Below are 20,341 nucleotides of genomic sequence, written 5' to 3'. Positions count from 1 at the left end.
TATATGTATAACTGATTCACTTTGTTATAAAGCAGAAACCAACACACCGTTGTACAGCAGTTATACTCCAATAAAGATGTTAAAACAAAAGAAATTAGAAAATAAAAGGTAAAACTAAAAAAAAAATTTGTTATTATAAATAACAGTGGAATTTACTATGCTATTATACCCTCAGACCTACTGTAGTACATGCTGTTCTTTGCTGTTCCACTTGGGGCAGGATTCATAATTTTTCTAACAGTTACAGATCCCTATGCCTGATACTGTGAGGAAATGTTCTACTTGAGCTCCACTATTACCTCTCTCAGGCATTTTTTGCAATTGTCTAAAAGGTAAATCCATACTGTCAACCTCCAGCATGATACCAGGCACATAATAGAAACCCAATAAATGTTTCACTGTGAGTGGAGTGTAAGTTGATAGAGTATTTTTGAAGGTTGATTAGGCAGATTAGATTGATTGAAAACCTTTCAATATTTTAAGTTTGCATCTCTTTCATTCCAGAAATTCTATGTCTAGAAATTTACATATAGCTATACACATGTATAAAGAGGCTCACATTGCAGCCTATCTATAACAGAGGACAAAAACAAACAAACAAACAAACAAAATACCCCCAAACTGAAAACAACTAAAAGTCCATCAGTATCGGACTGGCCGTGTAAATTATGTAATGTGACGCAGCTATTAAAGAGAATGGGATGGATGTACGCAAAAATTGACTGGGAAACTCACGATCCACGACAGATTGTAGACTATGTCTAGTATCCAGCTCTTCTATAAAATACAGGATCTCCATTACGTAGAAATACTTACATACAAGATACAACAAGTGTGAATGTAAAGCACTTGGGAAATATCTGAAAGAACCACACAAGATACTGGGAGAGTGGGACAGCTTTCCATGTCCCATGTGATTGGAGTTCTGAAGGGTGCACACACCACGAACTAGTGGACCTCTGCTACCATCTTCCGGCTAAGGAGGGAATTGCAGGCGTCATACTCCTCTTTATGAATGAAGCGTCTGGGCGTGTGAACGTCATCTGGGCGGGCGGTGGCGCATGCGCAGGAGAAGGAGGTGCGCGAGCTGCGTGGGCTTGTGCCTAGGCGCTTGTGTTTCGGGGCCTTGTGGTGGCACCGGGGGAGCCGGGCTGGCGACTTTGGCACTCTTGGCGTTGGGTGGGCGGCACCTTGGGGGTCACATGAGCCAGTGGCATCATGCCCGTGGGCGCCGGGGTCGGCGTCGCGGCTTTTCCGGACGTTCGTCGGCCAGGAGGAAGGGCGGAAAGCACATCCCGGAAAGGTAATAACGCCTTGGCCCCTGGGCGTTGCCGGTGGAGCCCAGAGCCCCTGGGCCTGGGCTTCGTCTCCTGTGCTGTCTCCTGTGACTGTTGCCCCCGCGGGCTGCCCCGTCCGCGCTGTGCTAGGGGGTATTGGTCGTCTCGCGGTTCAGTTCACAGTAGCTGAAAGGGACAGTGTGTGATGTTCTGATTTCTCCCCATCGTTTTAAAAGGGAGGCTCTGGCCATTGCTCCTCGGGTAAAATGCAGAGGGACTGCTTTTTAAGATGGGACTGTCAGTGTTGGGGACACTTCTTAATTACGAACATGGAATCCCCTTCAATTCCTCAAGCTGTGTTGTTTTGGCACAGAAAATGTAAGAGGACCTGGAACTAAGTTTGAGTGAAGAAACGCACGGGTACTGCCGAATTTTCCATCGAGACAGTTGATTTGTGTTGTCTCTTGGAATGATAAAGGGCGTACTGTTGCTTCCTAACCGGTGTCATTTGAGAGATCTACCTCTGTACGTTCAGATGATTAATTGTGAGACTTTGCTCATGTGTGCAGTAAACGCTTTAATTCCCTAAGACCTTCCTTTCCTCCATCTCATACCCCATTAAGCCCGCTTCAGTTTATCTCCTGAATTTCTTCTGAATCTATCACCTCTTCCTCAACATCCTAATACTGAACTTGCCTGTGTGCTGCAATTAGGTCTTAAGTAGTGTCCATATTTCTTGTTTCCTTCCAATCCATTCTGCACACAAGAAACCTTAAAAGCAGGTTGGAACATTGCTCATAGACATCGCTCAAAAGCATTGTTTTGAGAGTAGAAAACAAACTGTTGGCCTTTAAGACTCTGCGTGGTCTAGAATCCTCTCTGCTTCTCTAGCCCCATCTTGTGCCACTATTGCCCTCACTTTCTCTGCTTCAGATACACTGAATTAACCTTAGTTCTAACTCATCTTACAGAAGTCAGTTCAGATATTATTTTTCACTGTGATTCCTATCATTAAGGAATTTTATTTTCAGGTTTTGTATGAGGACTAAAAGTAAATTATGAAGTGGAAGAATTGAGTGTAAACTATTTCAGTCAACACGCATGTATTAATGATATGATACCTTAGTAGTCAACAGTGGGCTAGGTTCTATCAGGGATACAGAAGTTCTGGCCATCTCTGGTTTTAGATATCCCTGATTTGTTGAGACCGTTGCATTGTTTTGTTGCCTTTTATCTGTTTTCAAGATGGGAGAACAGGAACAAGGGAAGTATAGGTTATTACTAGGTGGGGTTGAATAAGTGGAGCAGCAAAATGCAAAGCAGAAAGAAGAGGGACCTACCATAGAGGGATATGATTTCCATTTTCAAGGCGCATTCATCCTATGCAGGGAGACAGCCTACCATAAAATTTGCCTAACAAAAAATATATTAACAGGTGGGAAGACTATCTCCCAGTTGAACAGCGGATGCCTGGGACGCGTTTCATTGCTGTCAAAGTTCCTTTAAAAAAGGTAAGCAAAAGTTAATACCATATTCTTCGAGAAATCTGAATTCACCATATAGAGCCCTGGCTCTCAACCCCGTCGTACTCCATTTTCCCTTTTTATAGCAAATACTTTTTACTACCCCTTTTGCTATCCACAAATGGAATTCATAGATAAATACAATCTACTTTTCTACTTAATTAATAAAAAAAAACCAATGGAATGCCCTAACTCTAAATAAAGAATAAAGTAATTTATAAGAAAGTAATATGTATCTCAGTATGTAAATGTTTGGGGATGACTATACTAGAAATAAAGAAATAGTCAGTTACTTGTACCATGAATGCAAAAAACTGCTTGGAGCTGGCAATACAGCGGTAGGCAAAATTGATGTGGTCCCTGCCTTCTGGGAGTTTACAGTCAGGTTAGGAGACCAACGTGAAGTAAACAAAGATAGAAATAACTATATAGAAGTGAGCTTATTTTCTGCCGTCTAATCTCTCCGGAAGAAAGGATCGTAATACCGCTTGTAAACTCCAGAGAAAGAGACTTTACTTTGAATCTCATATGTTAGCATCACAGGGTTTGAATAAATGGATAATATAATAAAGGATTTTAAACGCATGTTCTTTCTATTTTATTCTTTCTGACAGAGATTTGACAAGAATCTTGCTCCAGAAGAATGTTTCTCCCCCTTGGATCTTTTTTAACAAACTCCAAGAACACAACGAAGAACTTGGGCTGATTATTGACTTAACATATACTCGCCGCTATTATAAGCCAGAGGTAAATGGAACCCGTAATTGAAAATGACCTTCTTTCTGATACTCTGATAATTCATAGTAGTTCAGTAGTTATCATCTTATGCTAAGGTGAATCCTGGCCTTCTTTCATGGGTTCCAAAAGGGAAGCTAGTGGTTTCCTTAAATACACATTTGTAATTGCTGTTTCAAAATGAGATTAAAGATATGAATTGAACTGTAATATTTGGCAGTAGGCTCTAGATATGCTTAAGAAGTGCTATAAGCTTCCATGTTCTGTATGTTGAAAATGCAGTAAATTTTTAGTAAGAGTAGTAGTAGCCTAAAAGGAAAGAAAGGTATGTCCGTTATGTCTTTGGCACTTATGTTAAGCAGTTGCCTGAGCGTGTTTAAGCATCGGGGTAAAAGACAGTTGTTCTCTAAGTTTTATGCTTTCTTTTCCTAATACCTTCTGATATATTAGAGAAACCCATATATTCTCTTGGCCCATGTAGGACATACCAGTGCAAAAGAATTACCCTTCTTCTGACCTGTTCCATGGCCTTGGGAGACAGTAACACCTAATGTTTGTTAATATTTGTACAGCGGTTTGCCCTTTAGAAAGTTCTTTCATATCCATTGACTTTGTGAATCTTCACAACAATCCTTTGCTGTTGAAGTGGAAGTAGTACTGATACCTCCTACTGAGTGCTTACTCTGCACTAAGCTCAGAGGGTAGACAACTACAATTACTAATTTTACGGACGATGAAACTGACTCTCGGACAAGGAAGAATTGAAATTTCAACTCAGTTGTTCCTCTTTTTTTCATTGTAGTAAAATATACATAAATCATATTTATTTTAACCATTTATAAATATGCAGTTCAGTGGCACTAACTACAGTCACAGTGTTGTGTAACTATCACCACTGTCTATAACCAAAACCTTTCCATCATCCTCAACAAAAACTCTGTAACCATCAAACAGTAACAACCCCATTATCCCTCCCACCGGCCCTTAGAAACCTCTATTCTATTTTCTGTCTCTATGAATTTGCCTATCCTAGGTACCACGTGTAAGTGGAATCTACTATATTTATCCTTCTATGGCTGGCTTATTTCACTAAACCTAGTGTTTTCAAGGTTCATCCGTGTTATAGCATGTAATGAAATGCCATTCCTTTTTTGGCTTAATGAATCCCACTGTGTGTATATACCATATTTTGTTATTCATCGGGTGATTGACACTTGGGTTGTTTCCACCTTGTAGCTATTGTGAATCATGCTGCTGTGATCGTTGGTGTACAAATATTTGCTCAAATCCCTGCTTTCAGTTCTTTTAGATGTGCAGTGTAGGTAGTAGCAGAGTTGTTGGATCATACGGTAGCTCTACGTTTAATCTTTGAGAAACTGCCAAACTGTTTTCTGCAGTGTCGTCTTGTCTTTAAACGATTATCACAAATTTTAAACATGTACAAAAGTATAAAAATACTGTGAGTGTTCCTTGTATACCCATGAACTCATCCAGCTTTAATATTTACCAACTGATGGCTGTCATGTTTTATCTATACCCCCACCTGTTTCACCCCATTCCACATTATCTTGAAGCAGCTCCAAGAGAACATGTAATTACATCTATATATATTTTTTTAATTAATTAATTTTTTTTCTGTGTTGGATCATCGTCTATGTACGAGGGCTTTCTCTAGTGGCGGCAAGCTGGGGCCACTCTTCATCGCGGTGCGCGGGCCTCTCACTATCGCGGCCTCTCTTGTCATGGAGCACAGGCTCTAGACGCGCAGGCTCACTAGTTGTGGCTCGCGGGCCTAGTTGCTCCGCGGCATGTGGGATCTTCCCAGACCAGGTCTCCAACCCGTGTCGCCTGCATTGGCAGGCAGATTCTCAACCACTGCGCCACCAGGGAAGCCCCAGCTATATATTTTTGGTACGTATCTTTAAAATATAGGACTTTTATTCCTTAATATCATTTTTTAATAGTAAATACCCAGTGAGTGCTCAAATTTGCAGTTGTCTCCTAAATGTCATAAAAAATTGTTTTTAAGAATTTTGAGTTAGATCCAAATAAGGTCCACACTTTGCCGTTGATGGTTAGGTCTCTGAAGTCTTATTTAATCTCTAGGTTCTCCCTCCATGTCTCTCTCACTTTTTTTTATCCTCCTTGAATTTTATTTTTAAAGAAACCAGGTAATTTGTCCCGTCTAGATTTTGATGATTATATTCACCTCTCTAAGTGAAGTGGCACAGGAATACTGGCCTTGCCTGTCGTTGCCAGGATTAACTGAATAGTGCCTTAGCTGCCCTGGTGCTCAGGTGTTGAGTACACGGTGATTTACATACCAGGCCCTATTCGTGGGCCTCCTGATGCAGCAGCTCCCTTGGCTCTGCCCCTGTCGTCAGCTGCCCCTAGGATAACTCTGAGCCCTAGCCACCTCTCTGGTAGATTTCCCTATCCCCCCACTATAACCACGCCTGGATAAGGCAACTCAAACCTTTCAGAGATGTGTCCTGAACCTCTTGTTTTCTTAAATACCTATCTGGTGGTTGTGAGACTTAAGGCCAACCTCCCCAAGAGACTTTTTCTATTTCTCCTAGTAAACCTAGAGTCACCTTCTGTCATCTTCAACTCTACTCAAATTTGGTTCTTTCAACCCTGACCTCTGACCCTGCTTTTTACTTCTGCCATTTCATCCTCACTCCTGCTTCCTTTCATAAATCCATAAATCTCTTTTGGCCTTCCTAGCCCTGGGCCAAGTTCCTTCCTCTTTCCTCAGTTTTTACCCCTTTCCTTCATTCTCCCATCCAACTTTCAGTCCTTCCTTTCTCATGCAGACTTTGATTCCAACCCCATCAAAAACAAAACAAAACAAAACAAAAAAACACGCCGCAGTTAGCAGCATCTCAGAATTCAAAAAGTTTATTACTCATCTATTAATTCTATTACATTTTTTATTCAGTTTTATTGTTTTAAAATATACCAATATAAATAAATTTATGCCTGTCTTATCTATATATGGAAGAAGAGCTGGTCCCCAAGGTGGCACCAACAATCCTAGCAGCTGTTACTTTACATATCCGTAGTAGTCAGCAATTTCCATTTCTCTTTGCCTCTCAATGAAAAATTGCACTTTCCCCAAAGAGGTGTATTTGGCAGCATTCTCACGTTGTTGTTGGGCCCGCCTCTTCATGGCCTCCCGCTCGGGCCTCTGCTGTAGTTCGATGGGCTTTGACATTACTGGCTCAGGAACATTGGGTTCCCTCCATGGAACTGGTTTCTTGCTGAAGTCTTGGAGTAGAAATGGGGTTTGGAGCTTGGCTGGGGACTGGTGCTTAGTCACAGCAGGGGGAACAGGCTCCCGCTGGAGAGAAGTGCATGATGAAGTTTTGTAGGGTGCAGGCCTAGGAGCAGCAGACGGAGGGACACTAGGCTGGGTATGGTCGGTCCAACCCGGTTGGGTTGGGTTGGTCACAGTTGGCTGAGCTCGTTTGGCAGGACCTGGCAAAGAGGCAGGAGCTGGCTGGGAAGAACTGACTGCAGCAGGTTGAGCTGAGTTAGTAGAAGCAGCGTGGGCACGGTCAGCAACAGCAGGCCAATGTGAGGCCGGAGACTGTGGCCTCCGAGGAGCAGGTCGAGCTTGAGGCTTGTCCCAGGCAGAAAAAGGCAGAGGTATCAACTTGACCTTCCCAGGAGGCAGCAGCTCATACTGGGATGGAGAGGGACACTCTTTTTCAGCACTGCTGTCTGGTTTCTGGGCTTCGCCTTGAGTTTTCTCAGGGCCCTTACCCTCACGTGGGATATTCCGCCATGGCTGGATAGCTGGGGGTGGCTGGGGGTCTTTAGGGTTGCTTGAATTTCCCAAGACCCGACAGGAGGAGAGCCCAGTTCTCTTATCATTCTTCGCCCCCAGTGCATGAAAAACCCGCACAGCCTCCAGCATGCGCACGCGTAGGGCGGTTCGAGGCTTTTTAAAGCTCTCTTGGATAGGCTCAGTTTGGTGTTCCTTTCGCTTCGTCTGGGGAATTGTTGGCTTCTCTCCTGCCTTGACTTTGCTCCCTGACTGCTTATTCTCTTCAGCCTTCTTTCTTCCTCTGGTCCTTTTGGTCTTTTCCTGCCCGTGGCTCTTCGTTTTGCTGATCTTCCTGGATGCAGCTTTCTGAGGTTTGCCTTTAGAACCCTTGGCCGTGTTCACAGGAGCCCTGTCACTGACTGCAGCATTGCATAGAGCCACTTCTCCCGCTATCAGGCACTCTGGATTCTTTGGCTGGATTTTGGCCTTGGGAGCAGCATTGATAGGCTCAGAAGCTTTATGTTTGTTCTTTCTGGGTTGATCAGAGGGAGCCTTTATGACACTTGGCTTTTCCCGCACCTGATTCACCTTAATGGCTCTGTTGTCTTTGGCTTTGATCACGTTGGGACCTTTGGATATAGAGGGACCATGTTATTGGGGTCTGCAGTTTTATCATACTGGGCTGCCATAAACATGGAGGAAGCAGCTGTGTGCTGGTCAGTGACGGCCAGAGTAAAGTCTCCAAGTGAAGAAGAATTCTTTTCAGTGCTTCCTGTGATGTCCCAGTCAAGAACACCTGAATAGGAAGCAGCTGAAGTGGAGATCTGGCTCTGGTCAGTAACTCCAGATAACGTAGTTATGCTAGACTGTTGGTGAAGGTAGGCACTACACGTGTGTCTGTGTCTGGAAGGAGGTACCTACCGGTAGCTGATGCCGAACCGACGGCAGGAGCAGAGACTCTGGAGAAGTTGCAGACACTTTCTGTCAGGGAGGTTGCATTGCTCACCACAGGAAGAGAGTGCTGCAGAGAATTTAGAGTTCCAAGTAGAAATGGATTTTGGAAATTTTCTGTAAGAACAAGAGGGTAATGAAAACATCAGGGAGATTGATAAATTCTCACTATGTTTGAGGAACAGCATTATCTTAAGGTTCTTGCTATCAGGACACCTCTAATGTCAATACTTACTGAGAAACCAAAAATCAGACCGTTATGATGGTTGTAAGGACTGAGCAGTTTTACACTCTTCTGTATTAACTGCCTGTGCTGCCATGTTGGGCACAGATGGGCAGAAGACCCAAGTGGTATGGCTCAGACATTGTTCTCTAGGCTGGAAGCAACCTTCTCCCTGCCCTATCTTTCCCTTCAGCCTGCACTAGTATTGACTTCTATGCTGTTTCCTAGACTGGAAGCATTTTAGAACTAGGAGGTCCTTAGAGAACTTCTATTTTCACAGTCTCATTTCATGAGGAAGGAAACTGAGGCTCAGAGAGGTCGGGTTGACTTGTTCAAGTTCTCTCATTATGTTAGTATCCTTACCAGGTTTCAGAACCTAAGTATCCTGACTTCCTTGCCAGGACGCTACTCTGAGCACGATACTGCCAGAAAGCAGGAGAAATAGAACTTACACTATAGGCAGTTTTTTTTTGTCCGTTAGAAAACAGTACGGCTATTACCATCGTGATCTTCAGTGTCTCACTTTGCTTGTGCAGTTCCCACGCTATTACCTAGAGTTCACATATAGCTCAGTCCAACTGGTAAATTTAAAGAGTCATTTTTACCCTCTTCAAGCCTGGTTTCTCATCCTACCTCAAAATGATTACCCGAAAGTGAATTTCTTAAGTGCTTTTGGAAAGAAAAATGTTATCTGATTACTTCAGATTACTCATCTGTAAAGTGGTGATAACACCACCACCAATAATAATAGCAGTAATAATTAATCCATGAATAAACTGGTATATTGTGTATGATTTATATGGAGGAAGATACAATAAGTTCTAGAAAGACAAAGAAAATTCATGAAAAACATATTACATAACGAAAAAGAAATACATAGTTATGAAAACTGGGGTATGTGGCAAGTATCAGAGCATAATGAGTTTACTAACAAATGACATTCTGTACCATACATGCAATGTTATGAAAGTGAATTTTGCCCACTGTATTTTAGTGAATACTGTGAACCCAAAACACGATAGAAGGTGATTTTGAATGAATTCCTAGCCAATACATACAGACAGAGAAGATATATCAGTAAAAATGCCTAAAGAGCAACAAAATTCAATCAATGTGAATGTATAGGTAGCCACAATATATGCAGACAAGTATTTCAATGAAAACTGGTACAAAGCAGACAGCAAAATAATAAGTGTAAAAGAATTTCATTATTGTGCTCATTCATATTTTTACCCAGCAAGTAACAGGTATTCAGCCTGGTAGAAATATATGTTTCAAAGAATAGAAATATATATTCAGCCTGGTAGAAATATTCAGCCTGGTAGAAATATATGTTTCTATTCAGCCTGGTAGAAATATATGTTTCAAAGAATAGAAATATATAATAAGCAGAAAGGAAGCTTAAAAAGTATCAAGAAGGTTTTTGTATTTATCCTAGAACTTAGATTATAATCATCTTCAACATCCAAGAAGATGACATCCCCAAACCTAAAAAAACCATCATCACTAGAATCCAGTTAAAAAAGATTTTCAAATGTAAGAATATCGAAAGGACTCCGCAATATTGTTCTAGATAAATGTGGATTTTTTTTTTTTTTTTTTTTTTGTCGCGCCGCGTGGCCCTGGCAGTGAAAGCACTGAGTCCTAACCACTGGACCGCCAGCGAATTCCCTCAATGTGGAATTAGAGATGTGGGGCTTGACTGTTTCTTTTTCTTCTTAGGTAGCTAAGATCTAAAAACGAACGATGGCTGTTGATCAATGTGCTCTCTGTGTTAGGAAGGAAAGAACTGTAAAGATGAAAAGCAACCTTGCCTTAGAAGCTACATATCACACAAAGGAAATAGTCCTTCTGATTCAATCTCGAAGATATCATTTAAAGTGTTTAATTGGTAAAACGTCTACATAGTTTAAAAATTAGGAAGAATAAAACATTGAAAAGCAGACCCCTAGATAAGCACTTTGGTTTCTTGTATATAGGAAGCATGATTTCTAGGACATATTTCTAAAATGTTTACATTCAAGACTGTCAAGTGCCAACTGTATTCAGAGAGGCAATAAAAGCAAAAAAAAACACTGAGTATGACTTTTCTGGTAAGCTGCCTTTCTTGGTGATACCCTCTTCTGTCCTTACTTTCCTCTTAGTCTGTTAAAATAAGGATTTGCTACAATGAACTTTGTTTTGCCCTGCTCTGAGCAGAATTCACTCTATGCTGTTTGTGCTTTAATTTAAAATCTTTGGTTCCCATCAACATTCCATTGCAAACTACGTTTTTCTTGAGAGCTCCTCTATGCTTCCCCTCTTCGTTCTTATATTTTTTCCTATGTCTTGGTTCCTGTTGGCCTGTGCTGATGAAAACAATCCTAAACTTCCTTACGTTTCACTCTGTGCCTCCCTATATAGCCCAGTACTCTCCATCCTCTCTCCCTATTTTCTCTTTTCAACTAGTCGAAATACTAGTGGAGGGAGACCATTAGAGATGAAACATCTTGCTATATATTGCTAGTTTTCTATGTCACCTGGCTTTTCTGTGTTTCTGTTGAAACACTCTTGAGAAGTCTCCGATTTCATTTTCTACATGGGTACCCTTTAAGGCTCAATATTAGAAAAGACAGGGATCAGAGTGATCAACCAATGTAGTATCCTAACGTAGCAGGTAAGGAAAAAATCAGGCTTTGTGAGACAGTCAATGATTTGTCCAGAGTCACACAGATAGTAAATGCCAAAGTCAAAACTGAAATTAGGTCTCCAGACTTCTAGTTCAATACGTTCCCTCATTATTCCATGCTATTTTGAATCTACTAGTAAATTTAGGGGCAAAATAAATCTAACGAAAAACTTTAAAAAGTTTCTTTTCTTACCTGACATGGTCAGAGAAGAAGAGAAAACATCAACTGCAGATACAAGGGATGAGGAGGCAACAGCAGAGGATGTCTGAGTGGCTGCAGCTGAACGGCGCATGTGTCCAGTACAAAGGTCACTGGTTCCCGCTCACTGATCACTTATATGATATAGGAGAATGATGTCACAAAGCAGGCAGTTTCAAGGTATGAGATAGCCAATAGGGAGGCCCGATCCCCAACAGGAGGGCGGGGTTGGATGGAGAGAGTGTAGGAGAGCTAAAACAACACCTAAATTTCTGAGCTCTGGGGAGGAAATCCTAGAAGACAGATTTACCTCCCCCAGGCTCTTACATTAGGGAAATCATTGCAACATTTCTTACAGACGTTCATTAATATAATTTACTAACAGTTACCTGTATCCTACACAGTATTATATTTTATGTATCGTATACTTAGAGCTATATATATCTTATGTAATTAATATCCTTAGGAAGGCAAGAGCCATCTAGTTTGAACTATTACAGTTGTTCTGAAATCGTATCTGTCTAATTAGTGAACTTATAGCAGCTTTTAAGGAGCCAAAGGAGGGATTAAGAAGCTCTTTTTGTAACTTGGTTAAAGCGTAGGGTGAAGTTTGTTGAGTGTACCTTGTGGAGAGTGTTGTGGTCCAAGGCTCTTCTCTTAGTTTCGTCTCCTTGACTCCTACCTTCCTTGGGCTGGGCCAGGCTGGGCCAGGGGTTGGACTTGCGACTTACATTTCTCTTCTGCTTACTTTTTTTTTTTTTTCCATTATGGGCATTGTTTCTAGGACAAGCCTTGATCTTGCCATTCTTACCCTCATGGATGTTACTTCCTGTCAACTTGCAGCAGCAGGAGTCTTCTTTTCAGTGCTTGATGCTTCACAAAATAGACTCTGCCCGTTGGACGCAGATACCAGAGAGCTAGGAGACAGAGCTGGTTGCAAACCTTTCCTCTTCCAGCCTTTGGTTGCAATCGTTTTCCCCATAATTTGCTACCTCTGGTTCCTTGGGCCACACAGGTATCCTGCCATCCAGCTCTTTTATACGTGAGAGACATTCTGAATACTGTCCCTTTTTCTTTGCACAGAAGTATATACAGTGTGGCAGTTAACTTTAATCTCCTGCCCCTTGCAAACAGCCACTCTAGAATCTTGGACCTCTAGGATTCTCTGTCTTGCATGCTTGGGTGCAAGGCCTAGCAAAATGAAGAGGAGAATAATTAGAGAAGGAAGAGGACATTTCGTGGAGAACTGGGAGCAGATAAGGTGAAAGGGCACAGGAGTAAAGAGATTCATGTAGATTTTGTGGTTTCTGTGGGAAACAAGTTGACACACTTTGGCCTCATTTTGTATTACCAGGACAGACAGTCATAGATATAAGTAGCTCGATAGTGCAGCAATTGCCATGAATTCTGTACACTAAAGGGAACAGTCTTACATATAGTTCTCATTTTGTTTTATGTCATATTACCTTATTAATAGCATTCACTCGTATGTTTGTAGAATACAGATTTTTTGAAATGCTCTGGTTTTGTCTACATGGTTATTTCCTTGTCATATTTTTAAGGACTCCAACATTGTAAGACATACTGCATGTTTTTCTCTTGACGATTGTTTATCTTGAAGCATCATGAACGAACTTGACCTGTTGGATTTTGTGGAGAAACTTTAAAGGGGGTCTGTGAAAAAGGCATTGCGGTGAGTCACATTACGTACCCAAGCGTAAGGAGCAGACATCTGCCATCAGCCCAACTTGGCCTGGGTTGCCTCTGTTTCAGTTCCCGTGGTTAGTGCTTTGCTCCCTAACCACTCTTGTGACTGTGATAATGTGAGTAAGGGCCGAGTTGCTAATGATTTATACGTGAGGTAAGCTGGTTTGAGGGAGGAAATCTGTGGATCTAGTCATTTTCCTTGGTGGTAAGCTTTCAGGGAGGGGTGCAAAGATTGATCTTTCTGGGGACTTTTCTAGTACCAGGAAGATGTCCCATAGATGGGACCTCCAAAGACACACATTTAATTTTTAGGCCTGTTTTTCCTATTATGAGATACGAGTTTTTTCACTGATGGGGATGATGCTTATCTGAGAAGAAATGGTGAAAGGTGTTGTTAGTATAGAGATGTGGCTTAAGCTTTTAAGTGTTTTTCAAGGTTTTTCCCCTAAGCTTCCTACTTCAGATGGCCTACTTACGTGATACTAGTATGTGATGTGAGGCTAACAACTTACTAAATACCTGCAAGCCAGATCAGTGTCTCTTTTCTCTATATTTCCATGGAAATCAAGGGACCCGTAGCCACTGCAGGTTAGGGTGGGCGGTGTGAGATTGGGGGGAGTGTGGTAAGACACATTTTGGTATCAGTAAAATGTTTACCTATTAAACTATGCAGTTCCAACTTTCAATTCTGTTTAGTTAGGCAAACCCTTAGTTAGGCTTTTCCTGGTTCCGAGCCTATGTAACTTATTTTCTCTCCCTAGTTCCAGCCATTTAACTTTAGCTTGCAAGCTCAGCATCATCTTAACCTCTAAAAGAATCTTCCATGTAGGAGGAAGAAACTAAAGAGCTCTATTTCAGCACTTAGGAACATGAGGCCCTACCCTGACCGAAACCTTTATTCTTACAGTTAGGGTATTGTCTTGTCCCAGCATTTTGAACCCATCAGGTTGACTGAGACATGTCTTGGTGTAACATCCCCAGTTCGTCTACCCCTGAGGCTGTCCTTAATTCCTCCCATTGTCACATTTTGATTTAATTAAATAACTGGAATCCCTCAAACCCTTGCATGGTACCTGAGGCCCTATGGGATACTGGTAGATTTTGTTAGTGTCAAATACTTCGCTGTCTGATTCTCCAAATATCCCTTGCTCCTAGATTTTCCGTCCCAGCATACTACATACCCATTAAGGCATTGTTTCATCTCATGTTGGACCCACTCCCATCCAGAGGCCTACTCTTTGCTAGTTCGCATACTTTCTGGAAACCCCGTTATGGCCAGGTCTGGACTTTTTTGTGTTCCCACCCAAAGCCTGTATCTTTTAGCAAGCTGGAACTATAAGACCAACACAGATTTTCTAGTTTCCGATAGATTTATGTCACAATTTGTACGTTGTCATGTCTATAGATATTTGTATCATTTGTACTTTTTGGCCATTACATGCCCATTGGATATTTTTCATAAATTGCAAAAGAATATTTTATGACTTAGCACCAAATTGAATGTGCCTAATTGTAAGTTTGTAAACTAGGTTGTGCTAACGTGTATCTTTTCTTTATCCAAGTAGTAATTGACTACTGTTGTCCCATTTGTAAGTATGTGGAAGTTTTCAGAATTGTAAATAAATGCTTGTGGATTGAAACTTGGTTAGACTATTGACTGTCCCAGATACGTTAAAGCTAGTGATCTTTTTACTCATTCATTCATTCATTCATTCAATAATTCTGACCTTCCTGACTCAGTTTACCCAGCTCAGATGGTTGTGAAGATTACTAACAGTGTATGTAAGATACTTTCAGAAACTAGAAACTGAAAAGTAAAACTAACAAAAAACATTTGTTATTATAAATAACAATGGAATTTAGTATGCTATTATACCTTCAGACCTACTGTAGGACATGCTGTTCTTTGCTGTTCCACTTGTGGCAGGATTCATAGTTTTTCTAACAGGTACCAATCCCTATGCCTGATACTGTGAGGAAATGTTATACCTGAGCTCCACTCTTATCTCTCTCAAGCATATTTTGGTATTGTCTAAAATGTAAATCCATACTGTCAACCTCCAGCATGATACCAGGCACATAATAGAAACCCAATAAATGTTTCACTGTGAGTGGAGTGTAAGTTGATAGAGTATTTTTGAAGGTTGATTAGGCAGATTAGATTGATTGAAAACCTTTCAATATTTTAAGTTTGCATCTCTTTCATTCCAGAAATTCTATGTCTAGAAATTTATATATAGCTATACACATGTATAAAGAGGTTCACACTGCAGCCTATCTATAACAGAGGACAAAAACAAACAAACAAACAAACAGAATACCCCCAAACTGAAAACAACTAAAAGTCCATCAGTATCGGACTGGCCGTGTAAATTATGTAATGTGACGCAGCTATTAAAGAGAATGGGATGGATGTACGCAAAAATTGACTGGGAAACTCACGATCCACGACAGATTGTAGACTATGTCTGGTATGCAGCTCTTGTATAAAATACAGGATCTCCATTACGTAGAAATACTTACATACAAGATACAACAAGTGTGAATGTAAAGCACTTGGGAAATATCTGAAAGAACCACACAAGGTACTGGGAGAGTGGGACAGCTTTCCATGTCCCATGTGATTGGAGTTCTGAAGGGTGCACACACCACGAACTAGTGGACCTCTGCTACCATCTTCCGGCTAAGGAGGGGATTGCAGGCGTCATACTCCTCTTTATGAATGAAGCGTCTGGGCGTGTGAACGTCATCTGGGCGGGCGGTGGCGCATGCGCAGGAGAAGGAGGTGCGCGAGCTGCGTGGGCTTGTGCCTAGGCGCTTGTGTTTCGGGGCCTTGTGGTGGCACCGGGGGAGCCGGGCTGGCGACTTTGGCACTCTTGGCGTTGGGTAGGTGGCACCTTGGGGGTCACATGAGCCAGTGGCATCATGCCCGTGGGCGCTGGGGTCAGCGTCGTGGCTTTTCCGGACGTTCGTCGGCCAGGAGGAAGGGCGGAAAGCACATCCCGGAAAGGTAATAACGCCTTGGCCCCTGGGCGTTGCCGGTGGAGCCCAGAGCCCCTGGGCCTGGGCTTCGTCTCCTGTGCTGTCTCCTGTGACTGTTGCCCCCGCGGGCTGCCCCGTCCGCGCTGTGCTAGGGGGTATTGGTCGTCTCGCGGTTCAGTTCACAGTAGCTGAAAGGGACAGTGTGTGATGTTCTGATTTCTCCCCATCGTTTTACAAGGGAGGCTCTGGCCATGGCTCCTCGGGTAAAATGCAGAGGGAATGCTTTTTAAGATGGGACTGTCAGTGTTGGGGACACTTCTTAATTACGAACATGGAATCCCCTTCAATTCCTCAAGCTGTGTTGTTTTGGCACAGAAAATGTGAGTAAGAGGACCTGGAACTAAGTTTGAGTGAAGAAACGCACGGGTACTGCCGAATTTTCCATCGAGACAGTTGATTTGTGTTGTCTCTTGGAATGATAAAGGGCGTACTGTTGCTTCCTAACCAGTGTCATTTGAGAGATCTACCTCTGTACGTTCAGATGATTAATTGTGAGACTTTGCTCATGTGTGCTCATGTACGTTCAGATGATTAATTGTGAGACTTTGCTCCATCTCATACCCCATTAAGCCCGCTTCAGTTTATCTCCTGAATTTCTTCTGAATCTATCACCTCTCCCTTAACATCCTAATACTGAACTTGCCTGTGTGTTGCAATTAGGTCCTAAGTAGTGTCCATATTTCTTGTTTCCTTCCAATCCATTCTGCACACAAGAAACCTTAAAAGCAGGTTGGAACATTGCTCACAGACATCGCTCAAAAGCATTGTTTTGAGAGTAGAAAACAAACTGTTGGCCTTTAAGACTCTGCGTGGTCTAGAACCCTCTCTGCTTCTCTAGCCCCATCTTGTGCCACTATTGCCCTCACTTTCTCTGCTTCAGATACACTGAATTAACCTTAGTTCTAACTCATCTTACAGAAGTCAGTTCAGATATTATTTTTCACTGTGATTCCTAGCATTAAGGAATTTTATTATCAGGTTTTGTATGAGGACTAAAACTAAACTGTGAAAGGGAGGAATTGAGTTCAAACTATTTCAGTCAACATGCATGTATTAATGATGCCTTATTAGTCAACAGTGAGCTAGATTCTATCAGGGATACAGAAGTTCTGGCCATCTCTGGTTTTAGATATCCCTGATTTGTTGAGACCGTTGCATTGTTTTGTTGCCTTTTATCTGTTTTCAAGATGGGAGAACAGGAACAAGGGAAGTATAGCTTATTACAAGGTGGGGTTGAATAAGTGGAGCAGCAAAATGCAAAGCAGAAAGAAGAGGGACCTACCATAGAGGGATATGATTTCCGTTTTCAAGGCGCATTCATCCTATGCAGGGAGACAGCCTACCATAAAATTTGCCTAACAAAAAATATATTAACAGGTGGGAAGACTATCTCCCAGTTGAACAGCAGATGCCTGGGACGCGTTTCATTGCTGTCAAAGTTCCTTTAAAAAAGGTAAGCAAAAGTTAATACCATATTCTTCGAGAAATCTGAATTCACCATATAGAGCCCTGGCTCTCAACCCCGTCGTACTCCATTTTCCCTTTTTATAGCAAATACTTTTTACTACCCCTTTTGCTATCCACAAATGGAATTCATAGATAAATACAATCTACTTTTCTACTTAATTAATAAAAAAAAACCAATGGAATGCCCTAACTCTAAATAAAGAATAAAGTAATTTATAAGAAAGTAATATGTATCTCTGTATGTAAATGTCTGGGGATGACTATACTAGAAATAAAGAAATAGTCAGTTACTTGTACCATGAATGCAATAAACTATGCATTTGGATTGATAATGATGTGTCAGTGTTGGTTCATGAATTCTCACAAAGGAAGCACACTGGTATGGCATGTTGATAATGGGGAAGGCTGTGTGGGATGAAGGAGAGAGGGTATAAGTGGGAACTGTGTACTTTTTGCTCCGTTTTGCTGTGAATCTCAAACTGCTCTAAAACTAGTCTACTAATTTAAAACGAAAAGTGTGTTGCTGGCACCTGAATAACTAAAGAGCTCAATCGAACAGAGTACATAAGTAAGCCAAATACATAAAAGAATATTTAGCAGTGAAAGCCATCCTTCATATAGGTAGATATTCAAGACGTATTTATTTATGTGTCTATTTACAGGCACTCTGCTTGGAGCTGGCAGTACAGCGGTAGGCAAAATGGATGTGGTCCCTGCCTTCTGGGAGTTTACAGTCAGGTTAGGAGACCAACATGAAATAAACAAAGATAGAAATAACTATATAGAAGTGAGCTTATTTTCTGCCGTCTAATCTCTCTGTAAGAAAGGATCGTAATACCGCTTGTAAACTCCAGAGGAAGAGACTTTACTTTGAAGCTCATATGTTAGCATCACAGGGTTTGAATAAATGGATAATATAATAAAGGATTTTAAACGCATGTTCTTTCTTATTTTATTCTTTCTGACAGAGATTTGACAAGAATCTTGCTCCAGAAGAATGTTTCTCCCCCTTGGATCTTTTTTAACAAACTCCAAGAACACAACGAAGAACTTGGGCTGATTATTGACTTAACATATACTCGCCGCTATTATAAGCCAGAGGTAAATGGAACCCGTAATTGAAAATGACCTTCTTTCTGATACTCTGATAATTCATAGTAGTTCAGTAGTTATCATCTTATGCTAAGGTGAATCCTGGCCTTCTTTCATGGGTTCCAAAAGGGAAGCTAGTGGTTTCCTTAAATACACATTTGTAATTGCTGTTTCAAAATGAGATTAAAGATATGAATTGAACTATAGTATTTGGCAGTAGGCTCTAGATATGCTTAAGAAGTGCTATAAGCTTCCATGTTCTGTATTTTGAAAATGCAGTAAATTTTTAGTAAGAGTAGTAGTAGCCTAAAAGGAAAGAAAGGTATGTCCGTTATGTCTTTGGCACTTATGTTAAGCAGTTGCCTGAGCGTGTTTAAGCATCGGGGTAAAAGACAGTTGTTCTCTAAGTTTTATGCTTTCTTTTCCTAATACCTTCTGATATATTAGAGAAACCCATATATTCTCTTGGCCCATGTAGGACATACCAGTGCAAAAGAATTACCCTTCTTCTGACCTGTTCCATGGCCTTGGGAGACAGTAACACCTAATGTTTGTTAATATTTGTACAGCGGTTTGCCCTTTAGAAAGTTCTTTCATATCCATTGACTTTGTGAATCTTCACAACAATCCTTTGCTGTTGAAGTGGAAGTAGTACTGATACCTCCTACTGAGTGCTTACTCTGCACTAAGCTCAGAGGATAGACAACTACAATTACGGACGATGAAACTGACTCTCGGACAAGGAAGAGTTGAAATTTCAACTCGGTTGTTCCTCTTTTTTTCATTGTGGTAAAATATACATAAATCATATTTATTTTAACCATTTATAAATATGCAGTTCAGTGGCATTAAATACAGTCACAGTGTTGTATAACTATCATCACTGTCTATAACCAAAACCTTTTCATCATCCTCAACATAAACTCTGTAACCATCAAACAGGAACAATCCCATTATCCTTCCTACCGGCCCTTAGAAACCTCGATTCTATTTTCTGTCCGTGTGAATTTGCCTATCCTAGGTACCACGTGTAAGTGGAATCTACAATATTTATCCTTCTATGTCCGGCTTATTTCACTAAACCTAGTGTTTTCAAGGTTCATCCATGTTATAGCATGTAAGGAAATGCCATTCCTTTTTTGGCTTAATGAATCCCACTGTGTGTATATACCATATTTTGTTATTCATCGGGTGATTGACACTTGGGTTGTTTCCACCTTGTAGCTATTGTGAATCATGCTGCTGTGATCGTTGGTGTACAAATATTTGCTCAAATCCCTGCTTTCAGTTCTTTTAGATGTGCAGTGTAGGTAGTAGCAGAGTTGTTGGATCGTACGGTAGATCTACGTTTAACCCTTGAGAAACTGCCAGACTCTTTTCTGCAGTGTCGTCTTGTCTTTAAACGATTATCACAAATTTTAAACATGTACAAAAGTATAAAAATACTGTGAGTGTTCCTTGTATACCCATGAACTCATCCAGCTTTATTATTTACCAACTGATGGCTGTCATGTTTTATCTATACCCCCACCTGTTTCACCCCATTCAATATTATCTTGAAGCAGCTCCGAGACAACATGTAATTACACCTATATAATTTTGGAATGTGTATTTAAAATATAGGACTTTTATTCCTTAATATCATTTTTTAATATTAAATACCCAGTGAGTGCTCAAATTTGCAG

At 41.1% G+C, this 20,341-nt stretch overlaps 2 protein-coding genes across 15 annotated transcripts; one reads left to right on the top strand and one right to left on the bottom strand.

The window, feature by feature from the left end:
• The first annotated feature begins 1,031 nt into the window (after nucleotides 1–1,031).
• LOC137223880 (RNA/RNP complex-1-interacting phosphatase-like) lies at nucleotides 1,032–18,666 on the top strand. Of its 14 annotated transcripts, none has more exons than XM_067736477.1 (4): nucleotides 1,032–1,303; nucleotides 3,415–3,547; nucleotides 11,330–11,457; nucleotides 14,211–14,695. In XM_067736477.1, exons 1-3 carry the CDS (start codon nucleotides 1,062–1,064, stop codon nucleotides 11,417–11,419), a joined length of 465 nt encoding a protein of 154 aa, XP_067592578.1. In that variant the 5' UTR covers nucleotides 1,032–1,061; the 3' UTR covers nucleotides 11,420–11,457; nucleotides 14,211–14,695. The 14 variants fall into 14 exon arrangements, with proteins under 14 accessions (XP_067592578.1, XP_067592577.1, XP_067592576.1 ...); XM_067736476.1 differs by having other exon boundaries at nucleotides 1,033–1,303; nucleotides 11,330–11,528; XM_067736481.1 differs by having other exon boundaries at nucleotides 1,038–1,303; nucleotides 11,356–11,457.
• On the bottom strand, nucleotides 6,582–11,052 carry LOC137224134 (uncharacterized protein C2orf78-like). The gene is made up of 3 exons (XM_067737118.1): nucleotides 11,001–11,052; nucleotides 8,229–8,375; nucleotides 6,582–7,936 (listed from the first exon to the last, which is right to left on the bottom strand). The coding sequence occupies exons 1-3, from the start codon at nucleotides 11,050–11,052 to the stop codon at nucleotides 6,582–6,584; spliced, it is 1,554 nt and encodes a 517-aa protein (XP_067593219.1).
• Nucleotides 18,667–20,341: the final 1,675 nt, after the last annotated feature.

The sequence above is a fragment of the Pseudorca crassidens genome, chromosome 4 (assembly GCF_039906515.1).
Source record: "Pseudorca crassidens isolate mPseCra1 chromosome 4, mPseCra1.hap1, whole genome shotgun sequence".
NCBI classification, from domain to species: Eukaryota; Metazoa; Chordata; class Mammalia; order Artiodactyla; family Delphinidae; genus Pseudorca; species Pseudorca crassidens.
The sequence above is the reverse complement of the archived record's forward strand: the minus strand, read 5'-3'. Positions and strand labels throughout refer to the sequence as shown.